We start from the raw sequence: 18224 nt of genomic DNA, 5'->3' as shown, positions 1-18224 counted from the left end.
AGCTGTCACTGTGTATATATACATGTGCGTACTTATGCATGTGTAAACGCGTGTATATGCATAAATATATTTGGAAGAGAAAAGTATGTTTCCAATACCTGACTGTAACGTGTTGTCATTAATACAGTTCAGGTGTAGTTGTCACAAATTACCTGTTGAAACTGGCAGACATAATAATATCCCCGTGAATTGCAGACTTGCAACTGTGATATGGGTTTTGCTGGAGACAATTTTCATTTTATTATGGAATGCCTCAGGTGTAGTCATCACAAATTACCTGTTGAGACTGGCAGACATTATAATAATATTCCCCATGAATTGCAGACTTGTTGTAAATGTGATATGAGTTTCATTGGAGACAATTTTCATTTTATTATGGAATGCCTGAATTTTGCAGTTTTCGAAATGAGTACATTCCAAAGAAATATTTGAAATCAAAATCAGTTTTTAAGTTTTGCAATTTGTTGAAAGCAGGGAGAACGTGTCTGAAACTTGTAGGGAAATTCATCAACATGGGAAAGATTACAAGATAATAAGATTATTGCTGATCTGTTATCACCAGTTTCAGTTTTAATTGCTGTTCACATTTTAATTTTGTTGTATAATTCCATTGATGTTACTTTATATCCTCCATGCCAAATAATGGTATTACATATTCTTGATAAGGGTATTACATATCAGTGCTCATGCACATACAATCATTTCACATGGCCATAGGTGTCACAGAAAGAGAGAATGAGAGAGCCAGAGACATGGGGGCAGAGGTGTGGGGAGGAAGGGAAAAATAAGGGGTGTGGGGAGAGAGGGAGGGAAGAGGGGAGAGAGGGAGGGAAGAATAAGGGGTGTGGGGAGGGAGGGAGGGCAGAATAAGGGGTGTGGGGAGGGAGGGAGGGAAGAATATGGGGTGTGGGGAGAGAGGGAGGGATGAATAAGGGGTGTGGGGAGGGAGGGAGGGAGGGAGGGAAGAATAAAGGGTGTGGGGAGGGAGGGAGGGAAGAATAAGGGGTGTGGGGAGGGAGGGGTGTGGGGAGGGAGGGAAGAATAAGGGGTGTGGGGAGGGAGGGAGGGAGGGAAGAATAAGGGGTGTGGGGAGGGAGGGAGGGGAAAAAATAAGGGGTGTGGGGAGGGAGGGAGGGAGGGAAGAGGGGAGGGAGGGAAGAATAAGGGGTGTGGGGAGGGAGGGAGGGAAGAATAAGGGGTGTGGGGAGGGGGGGAGGGAGGGAGGGAAGAATAAGGGGTGTGGGGAGGGGGGGAGGGAGGGAGGGAAGAATAAGGGGTGTGGGGAGGGGGGGAGGGAGGGAGGGAAGATGAAGGGGTGTGGGGAGGGGGGGAGGGAAGAGAGGAGGGAGGGAAGGAAGAATAAGGGGTGTGGGGAGGGGGGGAGAGAGGGAGGGAAGAATAAGGGGTATGGGGAGGGAGGGAGGGAAGAGGGGAGGGAGGGAGGGAAGAAGAAGGGGTGTGGGGAGGGAGGGAGGGAAGAATAAGCGGTGTGGGGAGGGAGGGAAGAGGGGAGGGAGGGAGGGAAGAAGAAGGGGTGTGGGGAGGGAGGGAGGGAAGAATAAGCGGTGTGGGGAGGGAGGGAGGGAAGAGGGGAGGGAGGGAGGGAAGAAGAAGGGGTGTGGGGAGGGAGGGAGGGAAGAATAAGCGGTGTGGGGAGGGAGGGAGGGAAGAGAGGAGGGAGGGAAGAAGAAGGGGTGTGGGGAGGGAGGGAGGGAAGAATAAGCGGTGTGGGGAGGGAGGGAAGGAAGAAGAAGGGGTGTGGGGAGGGAGGGAGGGAAGAAGAAGGGGTGTGGGGAGGGAGGGAGGGAAGAGAGGAGGGAGGGAAGAAGGGGTGTGGGGAGGGAGGGAGGGAAGAAGAAGGGGTGTGGGGAGGGAGGGAGGGAGGGAAGAGGGGAGGGAGGGAGGGAAGAAGAAGGGGTGTGGGGAGGGAGGGAGGGAAGAATAAGCGGTGTGGGGAGGGAGGGAAGGAAGAATAAGCGGTGTGGGGAGGGAGGGAGGGAAGAAGAAGGGGTGTGGGGAGGGAGATAGGGAGGGAAGAGGGGAGGGAGGGAGGGAAGAATAAGGGGTGCGAGGACGGAGGGAGGGAGCGAAGAATACTTCAGTTGGTTCATGGTGGTGTCCAGCTGCCGTCGCTCAGTGTCCAGCCTGCTGATGTCTTTCTTCAGATCGTCCACACTGACTGTTGTCTCTGCCACACTCAGGTCCCGCTCCTGACAGCAAGTGGACCACACATCATGTGCATCAGTCAATACAAGCCTCTCACACACACAACTCCCATGTGTATCAGTCAAAACAAGCCTCTCACACACACAACACAACTCTGATGTGCATCAGTCAAAACAAGCCTCTCTCTCACACAACACCACAACTCCGATGTGCATCAGCCAAAACAAGCCTCTCACACACACACACCACAACTCTGATGTGCATCAGTCAAAACAAGCCTCTCTCTCACACAACACCACAACTCCCATGTGTATCAGTCAAAACAAGCCTCTCTCTCACACAACACCACAACTCTGATGTGCATCAGTCAAAACAAGCCTCTCACACACACAACACCAGACCTCTGATGTGCATCAGTCAAAACAAGCCTCTCTCTCACACAACACCACAACTCCCATGTGTATCAGTCAAAACAAGCCTCACTCTCACACAACACCACAACTCTGATGTGTATCAGTCAAAACAAGCCTCACTCTCACACAACACCACAACTCTGATGTGCATCAGTCAAAACAAGCCTCTCTCTCACACAACACCACAACTCCGATGTGCATCAGTCAAAACAAGCCTCTCACACACCACCACAACTCCGATGTGCATCAGCCAAAACAAGCCTCTCACACACACAACACCAGACCTCTGATGTGCATCAGTCAAAACAAGCCTCTCTCTCACACAACACCACAACTCCGATGTGTATCAGTCAAAACAAGCCTCACTCTCACACAACACCACAACTCTGATGTGTATCAGTCAAAACAAGCCTCACTCTCACACAACACCACAACTCTGATGTGCATCAGTCAAAACAAGCCTCTCACACACACACCACAACTCTGATGTGCATCAGTCAAAACAAGCCTCACTCTCACACACCACAACTCCCATGTGTATCAGTCAAAACAAGCCTCTCACACAACACCACAACTCCGATGTGCATCAGTCAAAACAAGCCTCTCACACACACACACCACAACTCCGATGTGCATCAGTCAAAACAAGCCTCACTCTCACACACACAACACCACAACTCTGATGTGCATCAGTCAAAACAAGCCTCACTCTCACACAACACCACAACTCCGATGTGCATCAGTCAAAACAAGCCTCTCACACACACAACACCACAACTCTGATGTGCATCAGTCAAAACAAGCCTCTCACACACCACCACAACTCCGATGTGCATCAGTCAAAACAAGCCTCTCTCTCACACACCACCACAACTCCGATGTGCATCAGTCAAAACAAGCCTCTCACACACACACCACCACAACTCCCATGTGCATCAGTCAAAACAAGCCTCTCACACACAACACCAGACCTCTGATGTGCATCAGTCAAAACAAGCCTCTCACACACACAACACCACAACTCCGATGTGCATCAGTCAAAACAAGCCTCACTCTCACACAACACCACAACTCTGATGTGCATCAGTCAAAACAAGCCTCTCACACACACACCACCACAACTCTGATGTGCATCAGTCAAAACAAGCCTCACTCTCACACACACAACACCACAACTCCCATGTGCATCAGTCAAAACAAGCCTCTCACACACACAACACCACAACTCCCATGTGCATCAGTCAAAACAAGCCTCACACACACAACACCACAACTCCCATGTGCATCAGTCAAAACAAGCCTCACTCTCACACAACACAACTCTGATGTGCATCAGTCAAAACAAGCCTCACTCTCACACAACACAACTCTGATGTGCATCAGTCAAAACAAGCCTCTCACACACACAACACCACAACTCCCATGTGCATCAGTCAAAACAAGCCTCACTCTCACACACACAACACCACAACTCCCATGTGTATCAGTCAAAACAAGCCTCACACACACCACACCACAACTCCGATGTGCATCAGTCAAAACAAGCCTCACTCTCACACACACAACACCACAACTCCCATGTGTATCAGCCAAAACAAGCCTCACACACACCACACCACAACTCCGATGTGCATCAGTCAAAACAAGCCTCACTCTCACACACCATATCAACCATGTGCATCAGTAAATATGAGCCACATTCTTTATTCACCACACTGTGTACTGACTGATTGGTTGTGTTAATCTGTCAGTTTGATAGATAGCCCAGCCAAACACACACAGGCCCATAAAAAAACATATACCAGCAACACACACATCACAACTCCATAAAATTCTACTTATTGTTTTCTGAAAAACAAAACAAAACAAAAGAGAACCGTTAAAACTGAAATCCTTTGTCTCTTCCATACAAATTCTTTTTCGACAGAAGTTTGGTCATCGGTAAGGAAAAATAGTCAGGTAATATGAAGTATTCGCATGTTCAAATACTGATTTGTATATGCTTGTTTGTGTTATCATTCAATCACAAAGAAAAATTAACTTGTTGATTTGTATTCACTCGTTTGCTAGAGTTAGCTTTTTTGTTTGTTTTTGACATCATTTTTTTTTTTTCACTCACACGGTGTATGTAAAAGATGGATGTGTGTACTGTTTCAGTCCCTCCAGGGAGCATGTAAAATATACTTCTTGCCTTGCCTTGTACACACACACACCCTTGCACAACAAATTGGTTATAATGAATGTGCAATATGTAGGAGGAATAATGTGCAATATGCAGGATGAATGTACAATGGAATATGTCTAATGCTAACGTCCATATTCTAAATATATTTCTGTTTAATAATTACGATGTAATAATCAATTGCAATGTTTTTAAAAGCGAATATGTGAAATGCTTTTATTTGAGAACATATGTTTATTACTCTTGTTTAATCAAGTAATCCGTGTTTGTGGGGTGGGGGGTGCGGGTGGCGGGTGCGTGCTGATTATCTGGTTGCGGTTTTCCACAATTTATCTTTATTCTTGTCTTATCTATTATAATCAATGTGCAGTATAGTAGGCTATGTTTATAATTATATTCAAATAATGTTTCTTAATTCTTTCTGTTTTTACATTAAGAATACTAGTTATTACCTGCAGTGTGTGGATGTATGTATGAAACGGTGTATGTGATATTTTTTTTTACATTTGTATCTTCGTAATATTCGTAAAAGCTGTTGCTGACTTTTACAGTTATGGTCCCTATGTTGTTTACTTGTCTATGTTGTGATAATGCACCTGACCAAATTTCTCCAGTTGGAGATAATAAAGTTATTCTTATCTTATCTTAAAACATGCTCCTACACACAATGCCCCTACACACAAGAATACACACACACACACATGCGAACAAAACAAGCTCACAAACGGTGAGGAACTCACAGCGTTTTTCAGTTCCTGCGTCAGATGTTCGAGCCGCCCTGCTGAAGCCTCCATGTGACTGAGCTTCTGTTTGATTTGACGGATCTCCACCTTGTTCTTGTCCTGTGAAAAAAATCCTGACAACCTGTCACAGCCTCCAGAACTCCTCACACACAGTGCTGCTCATGCACGCTCTCCATTTCCATCTGACATGCACACAGCCTCTGAATACAGAGTATGCCTGCCTAAATGTTAAGAAAAAAAAAGTAATACATATGAAAGCTCCACTCATAGGCTTGAGTAAATATTTAAGTGGCAGCTACTGAACAATGATTTGCACACTCAGAAACAAATCCACATACACAAACAGAGGCAAACAACACACACATGCAAAAACACAAGCATGAAGAAACACTCACATGTGTGCAGAAACACACACACATGCACAAAAACATATAACACGTTCAAAAACACAAATATAGGCACAGAGAAATACACACATGCACAGAAACACACACACACATACAAATATATATATAAACACATACATACACACAGAGAGGCATACACACACACACATTTATCATAGTGTAGATACACACACACATACACATTTATCATAGTGTAGATACACACACACATACACACACACACATTTATCATAGTGTAGATACACACACACATACACACACACACATTTATCATAGTGTAGATACACACACACATACACACACACACATTTATCATAGTGTAGATACACACACACATACACACACACACATTTATCATAGTGTAGATACACACACACATACAAACACACACAAACATAAGAGAGGATGCAAAGAGGTACACACACACACAAAATTCAAACACACACACACACACACACACAAAGTGACGCGTTACCATCTGCTCTTTCTTGTAGTGTTGTGTCTGTTCCAACTGTGTTTTCTTGTCTCGAGCAGAGTCCATTTTCTGTTGCAAGGCCCGCTCCTTCTCCTCAAAGTCTCCCTGTTCGCAAATGGTTATCATTTCAGCTTTGAGGTGTTTGTACATCTTGTGTGCATGTGTGTGCGCTTGCGTGTGTGTGTGTGTCTGTGTGTGCGCGTGTGCGCGCGTGTGTGTGTGTGAGCGAGCTTGTGCGCGTGTGCGCGCGTGTGTGTGTGTGTGTGAGCGAGCTTGTGTGTGTGTGCATGCGTGTGAGTTTGTCAGTTTTGCCTGTTGTGTGCACGGATGAAAGTGTGTGCCTACACACCCATGAATTATATTGTCTTCAGCCGTGTGTATGTGCGTTACCACATTGCATCTCAATCTGCTATCACACTGCAAACAAACTAAATTTTCTTTTGATTATTAACTGCTTTTAGTAATATAATAATACAATAACACTGAAAACAAATCTTGTGTGCTAAAAAATAAAAATAAAAAATAAAAAAGACATACAGAGTACCTTGCACTGCATAAAATCTTCGTGTAAATTTATACATATACAGGAGGTAAAATCACAAAAATACACACACCATCTACAACAAAGCATTTACAGCCATCATTTCTATAACACCACTGTCCCATTATTTCTTTCACCGCCACGTTTCTACGTGAAAAAACACTTCCCAGCACCTAATATTTCATCAGTCACAGGCTTGGGTTCATGTCAAAACAACACAATAGACTTGTTCACTTCAAACAACTTGGTCAGGGGGCGAAGGTTAGGCACTGTTCTGGCTGCAGCTGTCCAGCTTTGTTTCAATGTGAAAACGGTGCTTTTAACATGCCCCCTCCATGTCAACTGAAGTCACCTAGGGTGGTGCACTGTCTAGTCAACTAGTCAAATAGCAGTATCAGTATCAGTATCAGTAGCTCAAGGAGGCGTCACTGTGTTCGGTCAAATCCATTTTCGCTACACCACATCTGCCAAGCATATCATAATTATTATTTATTTATGTAAGCTTATCTTTTTTTCTTTTTTTTTTTCTTTTTTTTTTCTCTCAAGGCCTGACAAAGCGCGTTGGGTTACGCTGCTGGTCAGGCATCTGCTTGGCAGATGTGGTGTAGCGTATATGGATTTGTCCGAATGCAGTGATGCCTCCTTGAGCTACTGAAACTGAAACTGAAACTGCCAAGCATATGCCTGACCAGCAGCGTAACTCAACGTGCTTAGTCAGGCCTTGAGAAAAAACAACAACAAAAAAACAAAAATAAAATAATACAATAAACAAAATGAAATAAAATGAATAAAGTAAAAATAACAAAAATTTAAAAAAACAATAACAACAAAAAGTAAAAAAATAAAATAAAAAATAAATAAAAAAAAACCAACAAAAAAACAAACAAACAAAAAAACTAGCAACTAGCAGCAATGAAAGAGTTAATGTGAAGTCTGCTCCCCAAAAAGTATGTGGCAACCCTTCACTATGGGCAAGCTGCTATGGTGAACGTCCTGTTTGTCTATCACCTGTAGGCTGAAATGAAATGAAATTATGGTGCTTAGAGCCTCGCCGACCACTAAGGCCATCTCAAGGCTATCGCCGCGTTAATAACTACTGTAGGCTGTCATTACTGCATATGTATCATTGTGATTAATGTGTGTGAGGTTTACATCAACTCAGCATGTGCAGTGGTGGCCACGTGGTAACACATCTGCCCAGGAAGTGAGAGAACTTGAGTTTGTGGGATTGAATCCCACACTCGCCACAATTTTCTTCTCTCCATTCAACCTGGAGGGGGAGAAAATATCGGCGGCTGAGCCGTGATTCAAACCAGCGCACTCAGATTCTCTCGCTTCCTAGATGGATGTGTTACCTCTAGGCCATCACTCCACTGATGATAAAAGTAAATTAGAGCAGGCATGCAAAGCAAACCACAAGAAATTATGTAACAAGAAGGGGCGCAAAAGGTAACCGCACTCAGGAGCTGCAGCCTAGGACTGAAAGGAAGAAAACGTCACCCTCCAAGCGACCGGCACCAAAACAAGACTCAAGAGTCTGCCTTGCCTGCTCTTTAAGCCTCCACACTACACACGTGCAACGACCGGTGGTCAAAACACTGGACTTTCCATCTGACGGTCCTGGGTTCAAATTCCAATTGCGGTACCTGGTGGATTAACGGTGGAGATTTTTTCTGACTACGCATATGCAGACCTGCTAGTGCCTGAACCCCCTTTGTGTACATACATTTGCAGAAGATCATATACGCATGCTGAATATCCTGAAATCCACGCCAGTGTTTGGTGGGCGATGGAAATAAGAATAACTCAGCATGCACACCGCTGTAAATGGGGTACTGTTGTCTGCATAGTGGGGTAGTGGGGTGAACACAGCTGTACACATAAAAGTCCACAGGTTCAAATAAAATGAAAGGAAACAAAACTTCTTTTACCTTGGTAATTTGGGTAATAAGGAAAGCAAATATACTTTTTTTTTCTCCACACACAGCTCTGAGTGACCAGGCAAGCTGCAATCCATGAATGCAGAATAAGCTGCCTCGCTTTCTGACAATACACAGTTTCATTTTCTCAAGGAGATGTCACTGCATTTTGGACAAATCCATATACGCTTTTCCACACACCTGCTAGGCAGATGCCTGACAGCAGCATAACCCAACACGCCCGTCAGGCCTTGAGTGCATGCATATATATATATTCATATAATCATATTTGTGTACCCATCACATGGAAATTATTCTACAGAATTCTGCCAGAAGACAACACTTTTGTTGCCATGTGTTATTTTTCAGTGTGCCAAGTGTGTGGTAAACAAGGGACCTGGGTTTATCATCTCATGTGAATGACTAGACACTCTCTTTGATTTTCTATTCAAAACCTGGGAGAACGGATGAGGGGCGGGAATCGAACCCAGACCCTGAGAAAACACAAGCTTTCTAACAATACACAAACAGTAACTGCAGAGGAAGTGCAAATCGTACACACTGTGTGCAATGGAGAACCCACCTTCACTTTTCGCAGTTCCTCAGTCATTGTCTCCCTTTTCTGTTTGATCTGGTCCAGGAAACTTTGATACCTCGCCTCAGTGATGGCTCCACGCTCAAAGCCTGTGGGGTCAACACTTCTATTTGTTAAAGAAATCACACATGGGTGTCAACACTTTCATTCACAAAATAAATCACACATGGTATCAACACTTTCATTAATAAGAAATCACACATGGTGTCAACACTGATTCATAAATCACACAAACAGTGGGTGTCAACATTTTCATTTGTAAAAAAAAATCACACAAGGGTGTCAACACTCTTTCATACAAGAAATCACACATAGTGTCAACACTCATTCAAAAAAGAAATCACACATGTGTGTCAACATTGAAAAAAAGAAATCACACATGGTGTCAACATTCATTCATAAAAGAAATCACACATAGGTGTCAACACTCATTCAAAAAAGAAATCACACATGGTGTCAACATTCATTCATAAAAGAAATCACACACAGGTGTCAACACTCGTTCAAAAAAAAAAAAAATCACACATGGGCGTCAACACTCATTCAAAAAAGAAATCATACATAGTGTCAACACTCGTTCAAAAAGGAAATCACACATAGTGTCAACACTCATTCAAAAAAGAAATCACACATGTGTGTCAACACTCATTCAAAAAAGAAATCACACATGGGTGTCAACACTCATTCAAAAAAGAAATCACACATGGTGTCAACATTCATTCAAAAAAGAAATCACACATGGGTGTCAACACTCATTCAAAAAAGAAATCACACATGGTGTCAACACTCATTCAAAAAAGAAATCACACATGGTGTCAACATTCATTCAAAAAAGAAATCACACAAGGGTGTCAACACTCATTCAAAAAAGAAATCACACATGGTGTCAAGTCAACACTCATTCAAAAAAGAAATCACACATGGGTGTCAACACTCATTCAAAAAAGAAATCACACGTGTGTCAACACTCATTCAAAAAAGAAATCACACATAGGTGTCAACACTCATTCAAAAAAGAAATCACACATGGTGTCAACACTCATTCAAAAAAGAAATCACACAAGGGTGTCAACACTCATTCAAAAAAGAAATCACACAAACAGCAACATCTGAAAACAAAGGAGGGACATTAAACAAGCCTTTTTTCATCACACTGTGGACATTCCTGTTCTGGGCAAGAAGCTGTTTCTTTTCTTCTTTTTTTCCCCTTCAAAGTTTTATGTCTTTTTCTTATCACAAGAAACATTTACATAATGACATTTCGTTGTGTGCATGATAAGTGAGAAAATTTAAACAAACCAGATGTATGCTTCATTTGAGACAATCATGTTGATGTGTATAAGATTCTGATAACCCTCCGTGCAGTGTGTCCTGCATGTGTGTTCAATATGTTGATATGTGTGTGTTCGAGTATGGGGCATGTGTGTGAAGGTGTGTGTGTGTGTGTGTGTGTGTGCGCGCGCGCGTGCACATAGGGGGCATGTGTGTAAAGGGCATGTGTGTGAAAGGGTGTGTGTATGCATGTAGGGGGCATGTGTGTAGGGGGCATGTGTGTGAAGGGGTGTGTGTATGCATGTAGGGGGCATGTGTGTAGGGGGCATGTGTGTGAAAGGGTGTGTGTATGCATGTAGGGGGCATGTGTGTAGGAGGCATGTGTGTGAAAGGGTGTGTGTGTGCATGTAGGGGGCATGTGTGTAGGAGGCATGTGTATATAAGGTTTGTGTGTGTGTGTATGTGTGTGTGTGAGTGTGTAGCGGGCATGTGTATATAGGGTGTGTGTGTGTGTGTGTGTGTGTGTGTGTGTGTGTGTGTGTGTGTGGTGGGCATGTGTGTAAGGGGCAAGTGTGTGTAGGGGGCATGTGTATATAAGTTGTGTGTGTGTGTGTGTGTGTGTGTGTGTGTGCAGTAGGCATGTGTATATAAGGTGTGTGTGTGTGTAGGGGACATGTGTGTGAGGTGTGCGTCTGCACATGCATGGGTGCGTGCGTAGATGTGTATGTGTGCACATGTGGATGTCCGTGTGCATGCACGCGTGTGTGTGTGGGCACGTGTTAACCTGTGCAACATCTGACCACGTACCTTCAAAGCCGTAGTCTGTGGCCAGGCGTCGGACTTCTGCATCTCTCCTGCGGATGTTGTCATCATGGGTCTGCAAGGAGGATCATTCCATGCGCTCATGCAACGCTCATTCACCAACTGGTCACAAACTATTCCTTTTCCACGGATCATTTTGTTCTGGTAAAAAAGGACTGCTCAATTAAAGGTATACTTTTTCACGATCAGAAAGTGCAAAGCAATTTACACATGCACAATTTTTTTTTTTTTACTTCAACATTTGTATGTTTACACACACACACACTAACCCTATTCCCCCCAACACACACTAACCCTATTCCTACACACACACACTAAACCTATACACACACACACACACAAACCCTATGCCAACACACGCACTAACCCTACACACACACGCACAAACCCTACAAACCCTGTGCCGACACAACACTAACCCTACACACAAACACACACATAAACCCTATGCCGGCACACACACACTAACCCAACACACACACACACACACAAACCCTATGCCGACACACACACTAACCTATGGGCACACATACAAACCCTATTCCGACACACACACTAACCCTACACACACACAAACCCTATGCCCACACACACTATAACCCTACCCACACACACACGCACAAACCCTATGCCCACACATACACTAACCCTACACACACACACACACACAAACCCTATGCCGACACATACACTAACCTATGGGCACACATACAAACCCTATGCCGACACACACACTAACCCTACACACACACAAACCCTATGCCCACACACACTATAACCCTACCCACACACACACGCACAAACCCTATGCCCACACATACACTAACCCTACACACACACACACACACAAACCCTATGCCGACACACACACTAACCTATGGGCACACATACAAACCCTATGCCGACACACACACTAACCCTACACAAACACTAACCCTATGCCCACACACACTCTAACCGTATGCGCGCACACACATACACACACACACACACTAACCCTACACACACACACACACTAACCCTATGCGCGCGCACACACACACACACACTAACCCTACATACACACACACACATATACAAACCCTATGCTCCCACACACACTAACCCTATGCGGGCACACACACACACTAAACCTATGCGCGCACACACACACACACACACACACTAAACCTATGCGCACACACACACACACACACTAAACCTATGCACACACACACACACACACACACTAACCCTACATACACACACACACATATACAAACCCTATGCCCCCACACACACTAACCCTACGCGGGCACACACACACACACACACACACTAAACCTATGCGCGCACACACACACACACACACACACACACTAAACCTATGCGCACACACACACACACTAAACCTATGCACACACACACACACACACACACACTAACCCTACACACACACACACACACACACACACACTAACCCAATGCCCACACACACACATGACCACACTCTCACCTCTGCCTCTTGCTCCAGTTTGCCAACTTCCAGCAGAAGCTTGGACTTCTCTTTGCTCACACACACACACACACGTCCACACAAACACACCCACACACACAACCTCACCTCTGCCTCTTGCTCCAGTTTGCCAACTTCCAGCAGGAGCTTGGACGTCTCTTTCCTCAGGGCTTCCTGCTTGGCTGCCAGCTGTTTCTCACGCTGCTCAAACTGCACACCAACACCATTCACACGTCATCACACTATAATAATAATAATAATAATAATTAGTATTCATATTGTGATATCAGATTAACTTATTCAAGTTATTGTGATGTGATTATTTTTTTGAACATGCACTCTCCCTAGTCTGTTGCAACAATGGCCAGATTGGCCCCTGCAATGTATTTATAATAATAATAATAACAATGGTATTTATATAGCGCTGAATCTTATGCAGAGAGAAATCAAAGCGCTTTCACAGCAGTCATTCACACGCATGCATAACTCTAAAACTGAAGAAACTGAAGCCAAGGAAGAGGCAGGGGAGGGAGGCTATTTTGTGAAGAGGTGGGTTTTAAGGCCAGACTTGAAAGAGCTGAGTATGGAGACCTGATGAAATGAAAGAGGAAGTTCATTCCAAATGCAAGGTCCAGAGACCGAGAGAGAAGGGCGGCCAGAGAAAGAACTCAAAACCAGGAAAGGGGAAAGGGGAGGGAAAGTGTCATTGTCCACGAATGTAAGTGTACATGCGTGTACATGTGCGTGTGTACTTGCGTGCATGTACAGAGCAGACCCATATCTACAAGGCACAGATACATAGTACACCCCACACTTGATCATTCTTTTCAATCGTATCTCAGTGGCTTCTCTCTGTTCCCCAGTTCTCTGAACCCCACCCCACTCTACCCTCCCTCCCCCTGTTATCCCCCACCACCACCCCCCGCCCCCTCCTCCCGTCCAAGTCATACACCCATGCTGACCGACCTGTTCCAGGCTGTCACGGTGCTCCTGCACTTTGTTGGTGAACTCAGACAGCAACTTCTCCAGCTCTGGTGTGCTGCCTGAAACCAGCACATGTCACAACTGACACACAGTCATCTCCAGCTCTGGTGTGCTGCCTGAAACCAGCACACGTCACAACTGACACACAGTCATCTCCAGCTCTGGTGTGCTGCCTGAAACCAGCACACGTCACAACTGACACAGTCATCTCCAGCTCTGGTGTGCTGCCTGAAACCAGCACATGTCACAACTGACACAGTCATCACCAGCTCTGGTGTGCTGCCTGAAACCAGCACACGTCACAACTGACACAGTCATCACCAGCTCTGGTGTGCTGCCTGAAACCAGCACACGTCACAACTGACACACAGTCATCACCAGCTCTGGTGTGCTGCCTGAAACCAGCACACGTCACAACTGACACAGTCATCACCAGCTCTGGTGTGCTGCCTGAAACCAGCACATGTCACAACTGACACACAGTCATCTCCAGCTCTGGTGTGCTGCCTGAAACCAGCACACGTCACAACTGACACAGTCATCTCCAGCTCTGGTGTGCTGCCTGAAACCAGCACATGTCACAACTGACACACAGTCATCTCCAGCTCTGGTGTGCTGCCTGAAACCAGCACATGTCACAACTGACACACAGTCATCTCCAGCTCTGGTGTGCTGCCTGAAACCAGCACACGTCACAACTGACACACAGTCATCTCCAGCTCTGGTGTGCTGCCTGAAACCAGCACATGTCACAACTGACACACAGTCATCTCCAGCTCTGGTGTGCTGCCTGAAACCAGCACATGTCACAACTGACACAGTCATCTCCAGCTCTGGTGTGCTGCCTGAAACCAGCACACGTCACAACTGACACAGTCATCACCAGCTCTGGTGTGCTGCCTGAAACCAGCACACGTCACAACTGACACACAGTCATCTCCAGCTCTGGTGTGCTGCCTGAAACCAGCACACGTCACAACTGACACACAGTCATCTCCAGCTCTGATGTGCTGCCTGAAACCAGCACACGTCACAACTGACACAGTCATCTCCAGCTCTGGTGTGCTGCCTGAAACCAGCACACGTCACAACTGACACACAGTCATCTCCAGCTCTGGTGTGCTGCCTGAAACCAGCACACGTCACAACTGACACAGTCATCTCCAGCTCTGGTGTGCTGCCTGAAACCAGCACACGTCACAACTGACACAGTCATCTCCAGCTCTGGTGTGCTGCCTGAAACCAGCACACGTCACAACTGACACAGTCATCTCCAGCTCTGGTGTGCTGCCTGAAACCAGCACACGTCACAACTGACACAGTCATCTCCAGCTCTGGTGTGCTGCCTGAAACCAGCACACGTCACAACTGACACAGTCATCTCCAGCTCTGGTGTGCTGCCTGAAACCAGCACACGTCACAACTGACACAGTCATCTCCAGCTCTGGTGTGCTGCCTGAAACCAGCACACGTCACAACTGACACACAGTCATCTCCAGCTCTGGTGTGCTGCCTGAAACCAGCACACGTCACAACTGACACAGTCATCTCCAGCTCTGGTGTGCTGCCTGAAACCAGCACACGTCACAACTGACACACAGTCATCTCCAGATGAGGGACACATCTGCTGATAAAACAGCAACAAAAAAACAGAAATTAAAACATTTTTTAAGAAGAAAGAAAAAAGGCATTTCATCTACACACACACACCCCCCCCCCAAGATCACAAATAAATACTTAGCACAAGTTTGCACAGTACATTTTAAATCCCAACAGCTAAGTTCCCAATTAAAGATGAATAATAATAATAATATTGATATCAAATATACAAACAAACAAAATGGAGTAAATAGAATTAAACCAACACAAAGAGAAGTAAACTGATTTTATAATCAATTAATGAAATGCAATTCAATGCAGCATAATCAAATAAAATACTCAATCAAACAATCACATGCAAATAAGAATGCCTTTGTAATAATAGTAATAACGATACAACTGTATAGTACCCTTTCTCTCTAAGCACTCAGGGCGCTATACATGAAAGACGAAGTTTACAGATGACATGAACCACTCATGACCACTCTCTCTTCCCCCTCAACTCCCCCCTACCCCCTCTCTCATTACTCATACATGCAAAGTGAGTTGGCAGACATGTGGTGGTGACAAGGAGAGCACAACAGATCATTAGACAGAAAGGATGAGTTTGTGTCATACTCCATGTTTGGTGTTACATATACTTACCATGTCAAACTGATGCAAACTAGGCCTATCGGTTTGCTCTGCTTGGCCAAATTTCGCACGGCTAACAGTGAAAAGGCGAGCCGTCTTGCCCGGTCCGCTCTTAGCCAATCAAACGCCTCTAAAAGCTATAAGCGCTGAATCATTCCTTTGGCCAAGGCTCTCCACGCCATCTTGTCAGGTTTACGCTCTGTCTCGTCTTACAGTTTTTTTTTTGGCTATTAAGCGCATTCATTTGGCCTTACTTTGCTACATGCGGCTTGTCTGTATTGTATTCTTACATTGTGGTTTTTTGGGGTGTGGGGGCAGGGTTTGAGGAGGGAGGAGTAGGGAGGGGGGGGGACAAATACTAAACATAGGAGAGCAATGAATACAGCTGTGTAGCTACTAAAGTTCTTCCCATATGCCTTTGAGTCATCATTGTAACAGCATGTACTAGTAGCAGTTGCATCAAAGGTACATGTCCATGCAAACTTTTAGGGTTTATTGGTGTGTGTGTTGTTTTTTTTAATCTGGAAAGGCAAAGCACACACACACACACACACACACAAAATGTATGGCAGAACTAACTTATCACATCCAAGTTTTTTGGGGGTGCTTTGCTCTCAACAGGTGAACCTGTCAAGCTGTTTGGATGTCTGGTCACACACACACACACACACAAACACTCATGCACACTTTTACACTCACTCAATAATTGCAATCAAGCACACACACACACACATACACACACACACACTACTGCATGTAAGCACACACACATACTCACACACTCACATTCAAATACTCATAATACAAACTCACATACACAATTTCATGTATAAACACACTCACATCCACATTCTCATACAAACTCATGTGCACAAATCCGCATGCACACTCTCACACAAAAATACATATACTCAATTACACATACTCACATATACATGCACACACACACACACACACACACACAACCACATACTCTCACACACACACACTCACATACACACACCACACATACCTTGGAACTCGTGTTCAATGTTATCCTGCAGAGTCTTGATGTGGGTCTCTACCTGTCCTTTCTTGCTCTTCAGTTTTTCTGTCAACACATCCACATCACATTCCTGTCAACACATCCACATCACATTCCTGTCAACACATCCACATCTCTGGACACACCCACACCACATCTCTGTCAACACATCAACACTGTCAACACATCCACATTACATTCCTGTCAACACATCCACATCACATATCCTGTCAACGCATCCACATCACACCATGGAGTGATGGTATAGAGGTAATGTGTCCACCGAGGATGCGAGAGAATCTGAGCTCGCTGGTTCGAATCACAGCTCAGCCGCAGATATTTTCTCCCCCTCCACAAGACCTTGAGTGGTGGTCTGGACGCTAGTCATTTGGGTGAGCAGCATGTACTTAGCGCACGCAAAAGAACCCACAGCAACAAAAGGGTTGTTCCTGGCAAAATTCTACAGAAAAATCCACTTTGACAGGAAAAACAAATAAAACTGCACGCAGGAAAAAATACAAAAAATAGGTGGTGCTCTCAGTGTAGCGACACGCTCTGCCTGGGGAGAGCAGCCCGAATTTCACACAGAGAAATATGTTGTGACAAAAAAAGAGAAATACAAATACATCTCTGTCGAAACATCCACATCACACTCCTGTTAACACATCCACATCATATACCTGTCAACACATCCATATCACATACCTGTCAACATATCCACACATCTGTCAACACATCCACACCACATCCCTGTCAACACATCCACATCACATCTGTCAACATATCCACATCACATCTCTGTCAACACATCCACATCTCTGTGAACACATCCACATCATACTCCTGTCAATACATCCACATCACACATCTGTCAACACATTCACATCACAATCTCTGTTAACACATCCACATCACATTCCTGTCAACACATTCACATCACACATCTCTGTCAAC

The 18224-nt window shown here is 44.9% G+C and overlaps 1 protein-coding gene across 2 annotated transcripts in view; it reads right to left on the bottom strand.

Annotated features, from left to right (window-relative positions):
- LOC143283662 (DNA repair protein RAD50-like) overlaps positions 1-18224 on the bottom strand; it is a 102995-nt gene that overhangs the window by 67824 nt on the left and 16947 nt on the right. For both annotated transcript variants that reach the window (XM_076589878.1, XM_076589879.1), the window contains exons 9-16: positions 17259-17336; positions 13997-14073; positions 13139-13240; positions 11521-11590; positions 9430-9530; positions 6387-6491; positions 5502-5603; positions 2098-2210 (exon numbers count right to left, since the gene is read on the bottom strand). In XM_076589878.1, the coding sequence (XP_076445993.1) occupies positions 2098-2210; positions 5502-5603; positions 6387-6491; positions 9430-9530; positions 11521-11590; positions 13139-13240; positions 13997-14073; positions 17259-17336 (748 nt within the window). The remainder of the gene's footprint in view (positions 1-2097; positions 2211-5501; positions 5604-6386; positions 6492-9429; positions 9531-11520; positions 11591-13138; positions 13241-13996; positions 14074-17258; positions 17337-18224) is intronic.

Source organism: Babylonia areolata, chromosome 7 (genome assembly GCF_041734735.1).
Source record: "Babylonia areolata isolate BAREFJ2019XMU chromosome 7, ASM4173473v1, whole genome shotgun sequence".
In the NCBI taxonomy this organism is placed as follows: domain Eukaryota; kingdom Metazoa; phylum Mollusca; class Gastropoda; order Neogastropoda; family Buccinidae; genus Babylonia; species Babylonia areolata.
Note: the sequence above shows the minus strand (reverse complement) of the source record. Positions and strands in the feature narration are given on the sequence as shown.